This window comes from Colobus angolensis, unplaced genomic scaffold (assembly GCF_000951035.1).
Source record: "Colobus angolensis palliatus isolate OR3802 unplaced genomic scaffold, Cang.pa_1.0 Scaffold136, whole genome shotgun sequence".
NCBI classification, from domain to species: Eukaryota; Metazoa; Chordata; class Mammalia; order Primates; family Cercopithecidae; genus Colobus; species Colobus angolensis.
Genome location: NW_012114444.1, coordinates 580,527 through 595,175, shown reverse-complemented (window position 1 = coordinate 595,175; position 14,649 = coordinate 580,527). Strand labels below are relative to the sequence as shown.

Genomic DNA, 14,649 nt, shown 5'->3' with positions numbered 1-14,649 from the left:
CTGTACCATCAGCACCTCCTCCTTCCTCCTCCTCTGCCTCTGAGTGCCTGTACCATCCGCACGTCCTCCTTCCTCCTTCTCTGCCTCCTGAGTGCCTGTACCATCCGCACGTCCTCCTTCCTGCTCTCCGCCTCCTGAGTGGCTGTACCATCAGCACCTCCTTCTTCCTCTCCGCTTCCTGACACTCAGTCGGGGAATTGGGCTGGGCACACTTGGCACAAAGCTTGTTTTGGTGTTTGCTGGCTATTTTTTCTTAATATAACTTTTCTTCTCGCAGGTAAACTATCCTTTAGACTATTGTGGAACAGGGAATAGTAGCTGAAAGAAACTCACTCAGCCACCTGACCACACTTAGAACTCCCCTCTGCCTGATATATGCATCCCTTATATAAGAGGCCTGCGCTGGTCCTGGCTGCATTTCTGACTAATAGAGCTCCTTGGCTTCCAGCAGTGCACAAGCTGGACGACACCACTTGGCCTGATTTTGTTGGTGGAGAATTTTTGTGTGTTCTAACCCTAACCCTTTTCCCTGCTTAGCTCCAGCTGTTGGGTTCTCAGAATTCCTTTCCTCCTTTAGGGGTAGTTCTTGGGTGGAGGGCGTGGTGGAGGACGTGCGGGTGGAAATGTGAAGTCCTCGTGGTCTGGGAGGCACCACATTGTCAGAGCATTGGCCAGTGTGGATTCACTGTGGGTAGTTTGATATGTGTGTGTCAGCAGCGTGGTTCAGAGTGACTCCTAATATTTGGAGATCCTTCGGCTGGATAATAGCACTTCATTTACTTGTGTTCTGATCTGATTATAATGTCTTTAAGCGGAGAAGGGGAATGTTCTAAAATAGTCTCTGTGGGATTTTTCCGTCTGTTATTTAGAAGGTAGCGCTGTAATGGTTGCTGCAGAACATGGGCAGAACATCCTCCCGTGTTGGGCTGGAAGGAAGTGGTTGCTGCCGAGCTTGTCTTGAAGGTCCTGGGGGACCAGGCTGGCACTCTGCACGTGGGCCTTTGCGTCTGGTGTCACAGTGGGAAGCTGGTGTCAGAAACTCAGGTGGTTCATGGCACGTTGACCTGGGTGTTTGAGGGACCCTGGTGGGCTGTGTCTTTCGGGCTGCATTGAACAGTGACCTTGCTGGGCAGCGGGTGTTCCCTAGGTTGGGTCAGTGACGGTCAGTGATGGACAGTGATAGACAGTAACTTTGCTGGGCAGCGGGTGTTCCCTAGGTTGGGTCAGTGACGGTCAGTGATGGTCATCTGGTCATCCTTGCAGTTTGGGCATCAGGCAGACGCACGGTGCAGACTCAATCTGAAAATAGTCTTAGGAGACTTCAGTGCTGTTTGTAAAACAAACTGATGTAAAGCTGCCAGGATCCTATTTCAAATAAACAGTGTTTCAGAGAGCTTAGTGCAACACTTAGCATCCTGACCCCTCTGGGGAAGCATGTGGCTCAGCATGGAAGCATACGGCCAGTGCGTCACCTGGCAGAGGCCATTCCCTGAGTTCTGTGGGGAGAGCTGTCAGACGGACGGTTCCAGAGTAGAAGGTGGTTCTGCCGGGACGGCCCAGGCCGAGGGTGGTGGTTTCTGCCCGGATGGCCCAGGCGGAAGGGATATGGCTCGGGAGGTGGGGCCTGAGGATGTGGCCACCGCGCGTGCTCCTCCTGGCTGGTGCCCCTCCTAGTCAGCTTCAGGAGGTGGGCTGTGGGTGTGCCTGTACTGCCCAGAGCTCCTGCAGAGGAAGGCAGTAAGAGCTTCCTTCTTCCTGACCCACATGTCTGTAGATCCTTTCAGCCAGTGGTGCCTGGAGGAGGGACGGGAAGAATGTGGCCGGCGGGTGGAGGATAGCGCTGATGCTTGGCCCCATGAGGCTGCCATGTGGCCACATTCTCCTCAGTGGGTCATGTCTGAATGAGAGCAGCTGTGTTCTGTGAGTGGTAAAATGATTGCCTGTTGCATTCTATTTATAGGCAGAGCTAACTAAAAACCTCAGTGCTGAGAGGGGCATTGTGTCGATCCTGCAGTTACATGCTGGTTCACTTGGAGTTGTTTTGGTTGCAGGTGACAGAAAGCACGACTCAAGGTAGCATCAATCAAACAGGGAGGTGGGAGCACTCACCTGGCAGAGAAGTCCCTGCCCCCACTGCTGCAGCCCGACAGTGTGGTCCCATTTGGGTCTCCCTGGACTAATGGCTGTGGCCAGGGAGGTGGTGTGCTCTGGCCAGGCCTGGATCACTTGTCCACCCTGAGTGGGAGTGGGGGTAGCCCCCAGAGGAAGACTCAGGAGAGGGGGAGTGCAAGGATGTCTGCCAGATGGCCTGTGCTGCCCAGGGGGCAGCTCCTGGCATGGGACAAAACTGCTGTCTGTCCAGGGCTCTCTTCCTGGAAGGTTTTAGGAACTCCCAAATGGGTGCTGGCTGCGGTTGCCCGGCCTGGTGCCCTCAAGCAGAGCTGAAACTAGTTACGGGTGCAGATGCTGGCTCTGACCCCTGCCCCTTCCTCCTGGCTTAGCTTCCCCAGCCTTCTGGTCCTCTGAGGAATGTGTGTGCCTGCGTGTTTGAGGCTCTCAGAACAGGCCTGCAGTGCTGTGAGCCTTGGAAGGGGACCTCACAGCTGCTGCTGCTACCTCCAAGGCCCAGGATGGGACTGAGAAGGGGAAGGGAGAGGTCAGAGCCGCAGCTGTTGGGCAGGGACCTGCTGTAGGAAGAGAAGGTGGGAGAGGAGCTGGTGGTGGCCTCTGGTGGTGGCCTCAGGCGGTGCAGATGATGCCCATTGTTTCCAGGGCCATCCCAGTTTGGAGGTTCCTGTTTCCAGAGGAGGTTCCCTTGTGACCCCTCGTTTCCACACCCAAGCAATGCTGAGGGCTGAGGGACCCCCAGGGGCTTGAGTGTGGTTTATGGCACGGCAGGGACTGACCACAGTGGCACATCGTGTCAGTGTTCAATGGTCACTGGGTCCTGAGGGACCCTCAGGATCCTCCTCCTCGTGTGGGTGGTACTTACCCACCCACAGGTCACACTCAAGACCCGCATCTCATTCCGAAGGCTGGGCACAGGCGGCGGTTTTCTCTCCAACTTCGGTTTCCCCATCCCCACTCTTAGGGCACAAATGCAGGTGCAGCTTCCCCATCCCCACTCTTTAGGCACAAATGTAGGTGCTGTGAGGACTTTAGAATCCTCTGCTGCAGGTGACTTTGCTTCAGCGAACCACAGAACGTTCACATGGTTTTATGCATTTGTTATTTCAGGGAAAATCAAAGTTAAAGATGTCTTCAGAATTTGGATTTTGGGGCCAGGCATGGTGGCTCACGCCTGTAATCCCAACACTTTGGGAGGCCGAGGCGGACTGATCACGAGGTCAGGAGATCGAGACCATCCTGGCTAACATGGTGAAACTCCGTCTCTACTAAAAATACAAAACAATTAGCTGGGCGTGGTGGCGGGCACCTGTAGTCCCATCTACTCAGGAGGCTGAGGCAGGAGAATGGTGTGAACCCGGGAGGCGGAGCTTGCAGTGAGCCAAGATGGTGCCGCTGCACTCCAGCCTGGGCTACAGAGCAAGATTCCGTCTCAACAAAGAAGAATTTGTATTTTTGAAACTAAATGTAGCAGGTCATTAGTTACTTACACCTGATGTTTTATTAATAAAAAAAGAGAAAAGATAAACACAGCCATGGTTCCAGCTGCACGGAGTCTGGATGGAAGGTGCATCCTCTGGGCTGGGTGCGGCGGCTCACACCTGTGATCTGTAATCCAGCGCTTTGGGAGGCCGAGGTGGGCAGATCACCTGAGGTCAGGAGACCAGCCTGGGCAACATGGTGAAACCTTGTCTCTAAAATAAAATAAATAAAATAAATAAATAAAAATAAAATAAATATAAAATAAAATATAAAATAAAATAATAAAATAAAATAATAAAATAAAATAATAAAAAAATAAAATAAATAAAATAAAATACACAATACAAAACACAATATAAAATAAAATTTAAAAAAAAAGGCTGGGTGCAGTGGCTCGCACCTGTAATCCCAGCACTTTCGGAGGCCGAGGCAGGTGGATCACCTGGGATCAAGAGATCGAGACCAGCCTGGCCAACATGGTGAAACCCTATCTGTACTAAAAACAAAATTAGCAGGGCGTGGTGGTGGGTGCCTGTAATCCCAACTACTTGGGATGCTGAGGCAGAAGAATCTCTTGAACCTGGAGGTGAAGGCTGTAGGGAGTTGAGATTGCACCACTGCACTCCAGCCTGGGTGATAGAGCGAGACTTTGTCTCAAAAAATAAAAAGAAAAGAAAGTGCATCCTCTGGGCCTTGGGCTGGGGGTGGGCACGAGAGAGCTGTGCTGGGATGTGCTGCCAGGGCATACTTGGTGGGTCATACACACTTGTCAACTGGGGGCTGGAGAGCAGTAGCACTCAGCTCACACGGGCCTCCTGCAGGGAGTGGTGTGGAGGGCCTGTGAGTAAGTGCTCTGGAAGGCCCATCATTGGGACCTGGTGTCGCCAGTGGGAGCGGGCAGAGCCTGCACCTTCTCTGGTGTCAGTCATCCCAGATGCCACTCAGGGCTTGGCTGGGTTTGCCAGCTCTCCAGGTTGGCACTGGTAACGCCAGGATGGCCCTGGGAGCCCGTCTCCATTCAGCCTTGAGTTCCTGGCTTCGCTGAGGGAGGAGCTGTGGGGAAGGTGGCCGTGGGTTCGCATTTTGGGCTTGGTTATGTCGGAGGCTGCTGTGTTTTGTGTTTACGGTGGCAGCTGGATGAGGGCCAGCGACTTTAGGTGTTGACTGTCATGGTGGGCCCAACAGTATCCCTGCAGCCACAGCATCCTGCCTGCTGCCCTTTGCCTGTCCTGCGGACGCCGAGGCCTCGGAGCTTTGCTTTGGTGGGATGTACCCATGTGGGTGGACACTGGAGGGAGCTGGAGAGGATAGAAGCGGGGCCTTCACTAGGGACCGGGACAGACCCTTGCACTGTGAAAAGAGGCCTGGGAATGGAACTGTCCGATGCTCTGAAGGCACACGGGCCTCCTCTGTCTGGAGCAGGGGCACCTTGCGGGCTGCATGGCCACTCTGAAGCTCGTTCCCCACAGCTGTGGTTGAGCTTGCATTTTTCTCCCCTCAACACAGTCTCGTTTGGGAAGAGGAAAGGGAACCTTGCACGCATGGGCCGGTCAGGGCACTGAGAGGCCTTTCTGCTCTGGCATTGCCTGCCAGGCGTGTACCTCAGGGGGCCCGTCCGTTCTCTAGCAGGCAAATGGGGCATCTTCTCTGTAGTCAGAGGGGCTGTGAGAAGACAGGAAAGCGGGCTTAGGAGGTGTCAGGTGAGGGGGTGGAGTTGGATTGCGAGATGAGAAAGCAGCATCATCGCGGGGCTGGGGGGCCGAAACTCGGCAGGGTCGCTGAGAGCTCAGTGAACAACACACAGGCTGCTCCTCGCTGCAGGGGCCTCTGGGGGCCGAGGGGCTCTGCGCCTGCATCCGCTCCGTAGACACCTGGCGAGTGTCCACCCCTTGCCCCGGCTCCTTTCCTCAGTTTTCCTCGGGCATGCTCCCAGTGCTTTGTTTGCTTGGCTGTGGGTGGTGACCCGTCCATGCTGTCTGGTTGATTTAACTGGTACGTCTTCTTCCAGCTACAAGAAGACTCAGGAAACTCTCTCGCAGGCCGGACAGAAGACCTCAGCTGCCCTGTCCACAGTGGGCTCTGCCATCAGCAGGAAGCTTGGAGACATGAGGTGAGACCCAACCCTGACCCTGCCGCCCTGAGACCTGGCCAGGAGTGAGGTGAGGCGTTGGAGGCACTACAGGAAGCCTGCCTGGAGATCAGGTCTCAGACATTAGCTCGGGGATGTGGCCATCATGGCCCTGACCAGTCTGTGTGGGACCCTTGCCTGGGAGGTTCGTCCATCCCTGTCAGCTGCTTTTCTGTCATTTCTGCATTCTTCAAGGAGGGTTGGCTGCCAGTGCTTTTGGGTAACTTGTGGTGCTCAGGGTTGGTGAGGGACGAGTCTGCACCTCGAGGCTTCACTGAGAGGCAGCGACTCCAGCCTGGGGGTCAGAGTCAGGTCAGGGTCCTCCACCATCTCCAGGACAGGTGCTCGGCATGGTACTTCCTGAAGGTGTTTCCCAGGTCTCAGAGAGTGCGGTCACACTCCAGGAGGTTCTGAATGAGCCTTCTCTCCCAGAGGCTGGTGAAAGCCTCCCAGCCATCAGCGTTCCCTAGCAAGCAGGGGCCAAGGAGTGAGCAGGGGGCCGGCGCTTTGTGGCTGGCACATTTCCTCTTCCTTCCCTGCTCTAGGCTCCCTGACCACAGCACGGTGATGAGGGAATTGAGCCAGAAGCCTGGATATGATGCTTGGCCGGACTGCCTCCTGGCTGGGCACCCCAGCTGGGCCTCGGGTGGGCCTTCTTTCACACGGGTTGTAGGAGTGGATGATGTAGGTTATCACCATCACCAGCATCCTGGCCCCAACTTCTGGGTGCTGCTGCCCACCCTGCCCTGACTCCTCTCCCATTCTCAGAACTGGTCTTCTGGCTTTGGGATCTCAGGGAGTGCCTCCCTGTAGTTCTGACCCAATTCTGGCAAAGATGGGTGCAGGGTTCCTAGAGGACCGGTGAGTGGAGCACAGTGCTGACCCCACCCAGCTCTCCCCTCTTCCCCTCTCATGGCCCCTGCAGGATTCAGAGATACGTACATCTCCTGCTGGGCCGGCTCCCTGCCTGCCTGCCTGCCTGCCTTAGGTTAGGTATGTCCTGCCTCCCAGCCTGTGGTTGCCAGCGCTCTCCCCTGACCACTGAGCCACAGGCCAGGACACAGACGGCCACACACCCCGGGACCCAGCCTGCCAAGCAGAGGGGATGGCCACTGCCCAGGAGCTGTGCCCACTTGTGTTTTTGTTTGTTTGAGGTAATCTGCTATCCCATCGCTGCAACTTCTGTTTCCAGAAGTTTTAAACCTCTGGAGAAGCTGCAGTCATCAGTACACAGCGTGTGTGTTTCCTCTGTGCACCCTTGCACGCCCAGGGCTCCACACTCCCCAGCAGCTGGGACTTGGGGGGGTCCTTGTGGGGCACCCTCCAAATGCAGGTCTTCCCCACTACTGCTGCGCTTTGGACCCAGGAGGGATACCCTGAGCTCCAGCTGCGCTCAGCCTTGCAGGGCTGTTTTCTTCCCGAAAATGCCGGTCTCACCACAGAGCATCTTCAGGAAGCAACGGCTGTCTGTTGTGCCTAAATTATGCCAGCCATCAGGGGGCGTTTGCCCACTCATAGTGTCCACATTCCCTTTTGAGTTTGTTCAGAGCATCGTGGTGGAAATCCAAGGGTCAGGCGGAGCCCTCGGCACTGATTGGCATAGCCGTGCACAAGCCAGTCCTGGGGTTTCGATCTGGGCATTTGTTTGTGTGGCCTGTTTTTCTCTGGAAGCACAGGGACGCGGTCCCAGTTCTCTGTCTGCTCCTCTGATGGGGAGAAAGGCTCTCGCGCTTTGCTCAGTCCTGGGGTTGGCAGCTGGCCCCTGTGCCGTGTAGCCTCAGGGCATGGCTGGCAGTGAGCAGAGTTCCTGTTGCAGTGACTCTGGCACAGCTGTCAGTGTGCCTGGCCACACTGTGCCACGTGTTTGCACGTGTGCCCTGGTACGTGGGGCCAGCTGGGTGAGCGGGGCCTCAGGCTGACCTGGGACGAGCCAGCTCGCTCCAGTTGGCCGGCCGTGTTCACAGTGCCCGTGGAGAGGTCCTGTTTGCTGGTGCGTCTTGCCCTGCTTGCTCCTCCATTTATGTTTGTAGTGGTGGTGTGACTTCTGACGTCTGGAGCCCCTGGTGTATTCCCACCATCTCCCCAGGCAGTCAAGTCACAGGTGGTTTCTGAGGTCTGGGCCCATCCACCTCTTGACTTAGAGACTGAGGTTGGGAGCTCACTGCTTCCTGAAAGTGAAAATTGGGTTCCAGGAGGTTTATATCATGAGTTTGGGGCCGATGAACCCCCGCGGCCCCCAGCTTACTCTTGGGTGGAAGCCCCTCGGGACAGCTGCCCAACACCATGTCTATGGTGGGCCTGTCTCCGAGCAGCCCCGGACTGTGAGGCCCTTGGTGTGCCCTGGGGCATAGGTGATGGGGATGGGGGAAAGGGAGCTGGATTCAGGTCAGAGGGGGCATTTACACCAGGGTCAGGTCACCGTCCGACTCCGTGGTCTCATCAGTTCTTCAGTGGCTGCCTCCGTGTCAGAGTGGGCCTGGCTGCAGTGAGTGGCGGCCGCTGCCCTTGGACACACAGGTTTCCAGGTTGGTGTCTGCGTGCATGGACAGAGCTCAGAGCAGATGTGCTCGGCGCCAAGGTGTCCCACATCCTCCCACCGTGTGTGTGCTTCCTCAGCTGACGCGCTGTGGGGAACAGGGGCCGCTCTCGTTCTGTGGAGCTGGCCAAACTCAGCTGTCACGCTGTGGCACGTTTCGTACCTTTGTGCTACTTGGATGGGGCCAGTTGCGCTCCAGGTGCTGTGGCTTCTTCAAACAGGTGTGCCTTGGGGCATAAGGCGTGGACAGGGCTTGGACCCAGGGGCCTCCTATGCACAGCCGTGAGGCTAAGCAGTTGCTAGTCGTGAGCTTGCGAGAGCCTCCTGTTGAGTCAGGGCTTGAGGAGACTGGAGACAGGGCTGTTCTCCCTGGTGGTGTGCGGATGGAGGAGCCGTCCTGGGGGGTCTTCCCCTGCTGGGCCTGGCTGAGCATGAGCAGGGGGCCTGGGGCTCCCTGAGGAGGGCTGTGAGTGGGTGCTGGCCTGCCTTGCTTACACTTCGTTTCCTCTTCTCTCCTGCTGCCACTTTCCAGGGCTCATCCATTTTCACACTCCTTTAGGTAAGGCTGAGCCTGGACACACCTGTGGAAGGCGGTTCTCTGAATTGGGTGGACTCTGGCAGGGCCCGTGGGCAGCTATGCTGGTAGGGGGCTGGTGAAAGGGGGATCACCCCTTCCAGGACAGCAGTCCCAGCCAGGCAGTTGCTGCATCTCGGGGAACAAAGCAGCAGCATGGGATCGACGCAGAGGCCCCCCCGGAACCCCCCGGCCCTTCTGTGTCCCCTCCTCGTGCTTCCCATTCCCACCCAGGCTCACGGGCTGCCTGCTCCCGGGTCAGCGGATAACTGGCCTGGCGTCCACGCCTGAGTTTACTCCTGAGAAGGAGCCTTTTCGTGGGGGAGGGCTGTGCCGACTCTCACCACCTTCCTGTTCAACATCGGTCCTGTTTCCTTGTTTTCCTTCAGATGGAGTTTCGTCTTGCTACCTGAGAGCCCGTAGGTGTGCCTCCCACAGGGCCCTCGTGTGGACCAGAGCAGGCTCCTCTAGGCCAGCCAGGGGCGCCGCCCGCACGTGCCCTTCTGGCTGGAACCGGGAGGTCTAGAGCCAGGCCCAGAGCAATCTGTGATTTCATGTGTTTTTACCTGACCTGGTTGTTTCTCTTTTGCCAAAAGGTCCTTAAACTTGCTGAAGTCAAGTAAGGACATCTGAAGGCTGCTGGTCCCAAGTACTTTTCAAAAGCCCAGGCCTGGTCTCCTCACACTTCCTATGGCAGTGCCCTCCTCCCCCAGTGCTATGTGCTGGGCAACTTGGGGTGCCCCCCGTGAGGCCAAGGGAGGACCCTGGGGTCGAGTTTCCTTCGGGGCATTGTGTGGAGGGGCAGGCAGCTCGATCCAACCCCTGGGAGTGGGGCAATCCCAGCTCTGCCCATCCCTGCCCAGTTGGGGTTGTGTGTGGATCTCGGTGTTAACTCTTGCTTCCTTCTCTGCTTCTGCCATGCTTCCGAGCAGCAGCTACTCCATCCGCCACTCAATAAGTATGCCGGCCATGAGGTAACGTATGCTCGCTGCAGCTCCAGAGCCGGGTGTCTCTGGTGGGGGTTGGGGCAGCTCCTGCCGGTCACACCTTGCCCTTCCCATATCCCTGGATTAATTAAGGACACCATTCCCTTGGCAATCTCCTGATGGCTAAGGGCTGGTAAAGACCCCCTCTAGGCTGACGAGGAAGCTGGTAGGGGTCAGGCTCTTGACCTGCAGCCTCCAGAGGAGATCCTTGTGTCAAACTCGCCGTGTCCTTTCCAGGTTGTCCCTGGCTGCCTACAACGTCAAGCTGGGGTGGGGTTGGAGAGGCTGGCACACAGATCCTGGCACTTGCCCTGGTGGGCTGTCACTTAGGACACTTTACGGGTCTCAGCCTTCATGGAAACACCCAGAGCTGTGGTCCCTATTCTGTGCCTTCAGGCACCGCCCTGATTCTCAGGAGCGTCCTGTTCTCCTTGTGGGGACTCTGGCTGGGTGTCACAGACGTGCTGGTCTCTAGAGGCCCTGGGCCTGGGAGGGGTATCTGGTTCTGGGGGAGGGACTGAGTGGGATGGAGCTGGCCTGCTTTCTCCTCTGTCTCCTTATCACTCTGCTGTCCCAGAAGTGTCCTTGGTCTTCCCTTCGCTTCTCTGAGAGATGTGCGTGAAGAACTCCAGACGCTTCATAACCTCAGTACAGGAGCCCAGGGTGTCCCCGTAGGGTACAGCAGAGAGGGGCCGACATCCCCCCGGCTGCACAGTCAAGGGGTTTCCAGTTGCCTTGTGTGATGTCTGGACCTGTCCCTGTGACTGTTGGGCATGGCCGACCTCACTTCTGACCTGGGGGGTCTCTGGAATGACCTGGCTGTCTCACATTTTTGCCATGAGATCTTGGGATTTTGTTAGGGTCCTTTGGAGGCTGGCCCTTGCCCTGAGGCCCTTCTGAGTTAGAGGGCAGCACAACTCTTTTTTCTTGACACCAACACTCTTCCCTCTCTCTTGAAAGGAACTCTGCAACCTTCAAGTCATTTGAGGACCGAGTTGGGACCATAAAGGTAATTGTACCTGGACTGTTACTAGTCATCGTAGACTCACATGCAGTTGTAGGAAGTAATGCAGAGAGGTTCCTTGTGCCTTTTACACAGTTCTCTCCCATGACAACATCTCGGAAAATCCTGTAGTGCAGCCTCCCCACCAGGACGTTGGCACTGACTCAGGACACAGAACGTCTCCACACTGCCCTTCCCGGTCCCTGCTGCCCTTCCTGGTACCTCCTTGGCCACGCCGACCTTCCTCCCGCCCTACCCCCGGCAACCCCTAGTCCACTCTCCCTTTGTATCATTGTGTCATTTCAAGAACGTCACGGAAATGGAACGATACAGTGTGCAGCTGTTTGGCATTCACTGTCTTCATTTGGTATCGTCCTGTGGAGACCTGTTCAGCTGGTGCCCATCTGTGATCTGCTCCCTGTTGCTGCTGAGCAGGGTTCATGTCACATAAGCTTTTGTAGAGCACTGAGCATGGGCCTGGGGTCTGCCTTGTGCTGTGTGCTCTGTCTCAGGTTTTTCTGTCATCTTTTCTCTCCCGTAGTCTAAGGTTGTGGGTGACCGAGAGAACGGCAGTGACAACCTCCCTTCCTCAGCGGGGAGTGGTGACAAGCCCGTGTCGGATCCCGCACCCTTCTAAGCCTGTGGTCGCTTCACCCGCCGCAGAGCACACGCAGCACACCCTCAGCATCCCGCCGCAGCTCTGTTCCGCGGAGCAGCCAACCAGGCGGATGAGCAGAGCCGGCTTTGAGGACAGTCCTGCCCATCCACATGGAGATGTGGCTGCCACGTTCGCATGAATTTAGAGAACACAGTCTTGTACACAGATGTTTGACACTCAAGTTTGTAGATGAAACAGATCACTGTGCTGTCCTTCCCGGGGTGCAGGAAGTGGGCAGGGTGGAGGGTTCGAAAGAGGATTGAGCCAAAGCCCAGGCTCCCTTTGGGAATCATGTTAGCCCATCAGAATGTGGAAGGATTGAAGAGTTCTAAGCATCAAATAGGTGGCATTTTCTGACTTCCTCCTCCCCCTTCCCTGACTCACAGAAGGAACGCAATCACCCAGCAAGTCCTACCTGTTACACAATCTTTTATCTCAAAATGCCAAACAAGAAAACCGTCCGTTTTCTGAGACCCCCAGAAAGGAAACCGATCATCAGCAGCTGCCTAATTGTCACGCTAATCTAGCTTTAACGGAAGCAAATTCATTCTTTTTTAAATGCAGTGGACTTTTTAAAAAGTTTAAATTAGGCAAAGCAGCTTTAGCCTCATAGAGAATAGTATTTCTTTGGACTCAAGCTGAAATACAAGCCTTACATTGCCTTATGCTTTATTTCTTTATAATTTTTATATGTATATAGATGAGAGTTCCTTAATGGTTGTGAGCACTGTGTGGAATTTTACACCTGGCCTGCGTGGCAGCCTGTTCCAGTTGGGGTGTTTGATTTCATGCACACTCCATCCCAGTGTACAAAACCTGCTTCTCTTCTCAACCGTGGCAGCTCCCACTGGCTCCCCTGCTCTGCCCCAAAGGGCTCTTGAGCCTCTGGGAATGGGGGGGGGCCAAGAGAAGGAAAAGCCTGTCTTTAGCACCCTTTAAGAGAGCTGTGCCCCCCTTCTCAGTGCTGCCTTTGCATGGGCCTGGCTGGCACTCGTCAGTGACTCCAACCCGCCTGCGTGCTGCATTTGGGACGAAATGACCCCACAGGTCAGGTGGAGGGTGGGGCATGGGCATCGGCCAGGATTGCTGTTGCCTCTTTCTCAGGAGCTACAAAGATCTCTTCCTGTTATTAAGCGATCACACCCCAGCAGCCTCTCTCTCACACCAGGGCCCTGCATGTCAGATGGCGTGGTCTGCAGGGGTAGCTCTGTGCCTTAGTGGCTCTTGGCAGGACACTGCGGGCCTGCCTGTGGTGTGCCTGGCTCTGCCACTCCCGGGAGGGGAAGGGCTGCTCAGCTCAAAGTGTCCTGTTCGGTAGAGCAAGTGTCCTCTGACAACTCTGTCCCCAGACAGTTCAGACACCCCCGGGGATGGGGGCCAGGGAACCCCAGTGCTTGGTGCCCTTTGTCCAGGGTTAAAAGTGGCCTGTGGGGTGTGGTGTGAAGGCAGGTTGCGTGGGTGTTAACTGATGTATCTTTTCCTTAAAGTTATGATAATAGTGGGTAATTTGTCAATAAAGCATTCCCGTGGGGGAAAGTCTCCCGTGGCTTGTGTGATGTGTCGTTCAGGACAGGACTGTGATGAGTGGTAAATGAACCGACACGTGGTACCTGCCCTAATGAGTCCGCAGTTTTGGGAGAGGCAGGCAGGGGACAGTCCCAAAGACGACGGGCAGGTCCTCAATGCTGGGACGACAAGCGGAGCCAGCTGTGAGGGGAGAATGGTATATGGCCAACCTGTGAAGTCAGACCCAGAGTCTTGGGAAGAGGAATTGAAACAGCCCTGGGAGGGTGAGGAGGAGCTCACCAGGCTCCAGGTTGGGCCAGGAGTTCCAGAGGCTTCGCCAGCTGCCCCTGCAAGCACTGAGCTGCTGCTGGGCACACCTGTAGTCCCAGTCATTCTGGAGGGTGAGGCAGATCACCTGAGCCCAGGAGTTCAAGACCAGCCTGGGCAACATATTGGGATTCCATCTCAACTAAGTAGGCCGGGTGTGGTGGCCCATGTCTCTAAGCTCAGGACTTTGGGAGGCCAAGATGGGAGGATCACTTGAGCCTGGGAGTTTGATACCAGCTTGAGCAACGTAGCCAGGCCCTGACTCTACGAAAAAGTGAAATAATTAGTCCCAGCTACTCAGGAAGCTGACCCTTGAGTCCAGAAGGTTGAGATTGCAGTGAGCCATGATCACGCCACTACACTCCAGTGTGGGTGAGAGATTGAGACCCTGTCTCAAAAAAATAGTAATAGTTGTAGGTCAGGTGCCGTGGCTCACGCCTGTAATCCCAGCACTTTGAGAGACTGAGGTGGATGGATCACAAGATCAGGAATTTGAGACCAGCCTGGCCAAGATGGTGAAACCCCGTCTCTACTAAAAATACAAAAATTAGCCAGCGGTGGCGGGCGCCTGTAATCCCAGCTACTCGGGAGGCTGAGGCAGGAGAATCGCTTGAACCTGGGAGGCAGAGGTTTGCAGCAAGCCGAGATCGTGTCATTGCACTCCAGCCTGGGTGACGAGAGCAAGACTCCGTCTCAAAAAAAAAAAAAAAGTTGTATTATAGAGTTCTGTGCATTTGAAAAGCCACGTGCTGGGCATCTTGCCTCTGGTGAAGAGCTAGGCTGCATCAAACACAAGTGCCAGGAACCCACTGGGAGAAGGGGGGTGGAAGTGGGCAGGACCCCACTACCTGGGCCAGCACCTGATGGCTGTCAGGGGTTCGTGTTACTCCATGCTCAACGGCCTTCAAAGGCTTGACCTCATTCTGGGGACGAGGGACCACTTGGAATAATAGTGAGTACCTGAAGCCTCTCACGTGCTGAATGAACAGGGCAAGGTTGGACTCTCTGGCTCAGGTCAGAAGACAGCCAAGACGGCACTGATGAAATGAAGCAGGGTCCTCCCTCGGGGCGGGCTCCCACAGCAGCTGCTGCAGGAAGGATCCACCTGCCGCTGTGCGGAACGTTTGCTTCTGCGGGTTAGACAAGTGCACCTGTGGCTCCGGGATGTCCCATGGTGGTGCGACGGCTGCTTTGTTGTTAGGGTTTATTTTATTTTATTTTATTTTTAACAGAGTCTCGCTCTGTCACCCAGGCTGGAGTGCAGTGGCCGGATCTCAGCTCACTGCAAGCTCCGCCTCCCGGGTTCACGCCGTTCTCCTGCT

At 55.7% G+C, this 14,649-nt stretch overlaps 2 protein-coding genes across 2 annotated transcripts in view; both read left to right on the top strand.

The window, feature by feature from the left end:
* TPD52L2 (tumor protein D52-like 2) overlaps window positions 1-13,033 on the top strand; it is a 14,470-nt gene extending 1,437 nt beyond the window's left edge. Inside the window, exons 3-5 of the mRNA XM_011934537.1 lie at window positions 5,618-5,719; window positions 10,794-10,842; window positions 11,378-13,033. Coding sequence (XP_011789927.1) covers window positions 5,618-5,719; window positions 10,794-10,842; window positions 11,378-11,473 — 247 coding nt within the window. The 3' untranslated portion in view covers window positions 11,474-13,033. The remainder of the gene's footprint in view (window positions 1-5,617; window positions 5,720-10,793; window positions 10,843-11,377) is intronic.
* The window catches only part of DNAJC5 (DnaJ (Hsp40) homolog, subfamily C, member 5), a 1,035,873-nt gene that overhangs the window by 980,271 nt on the left and 40,953 nt on the right, over window positions 1-14,649 (top strand). The window lies entirely within an intron of this gene.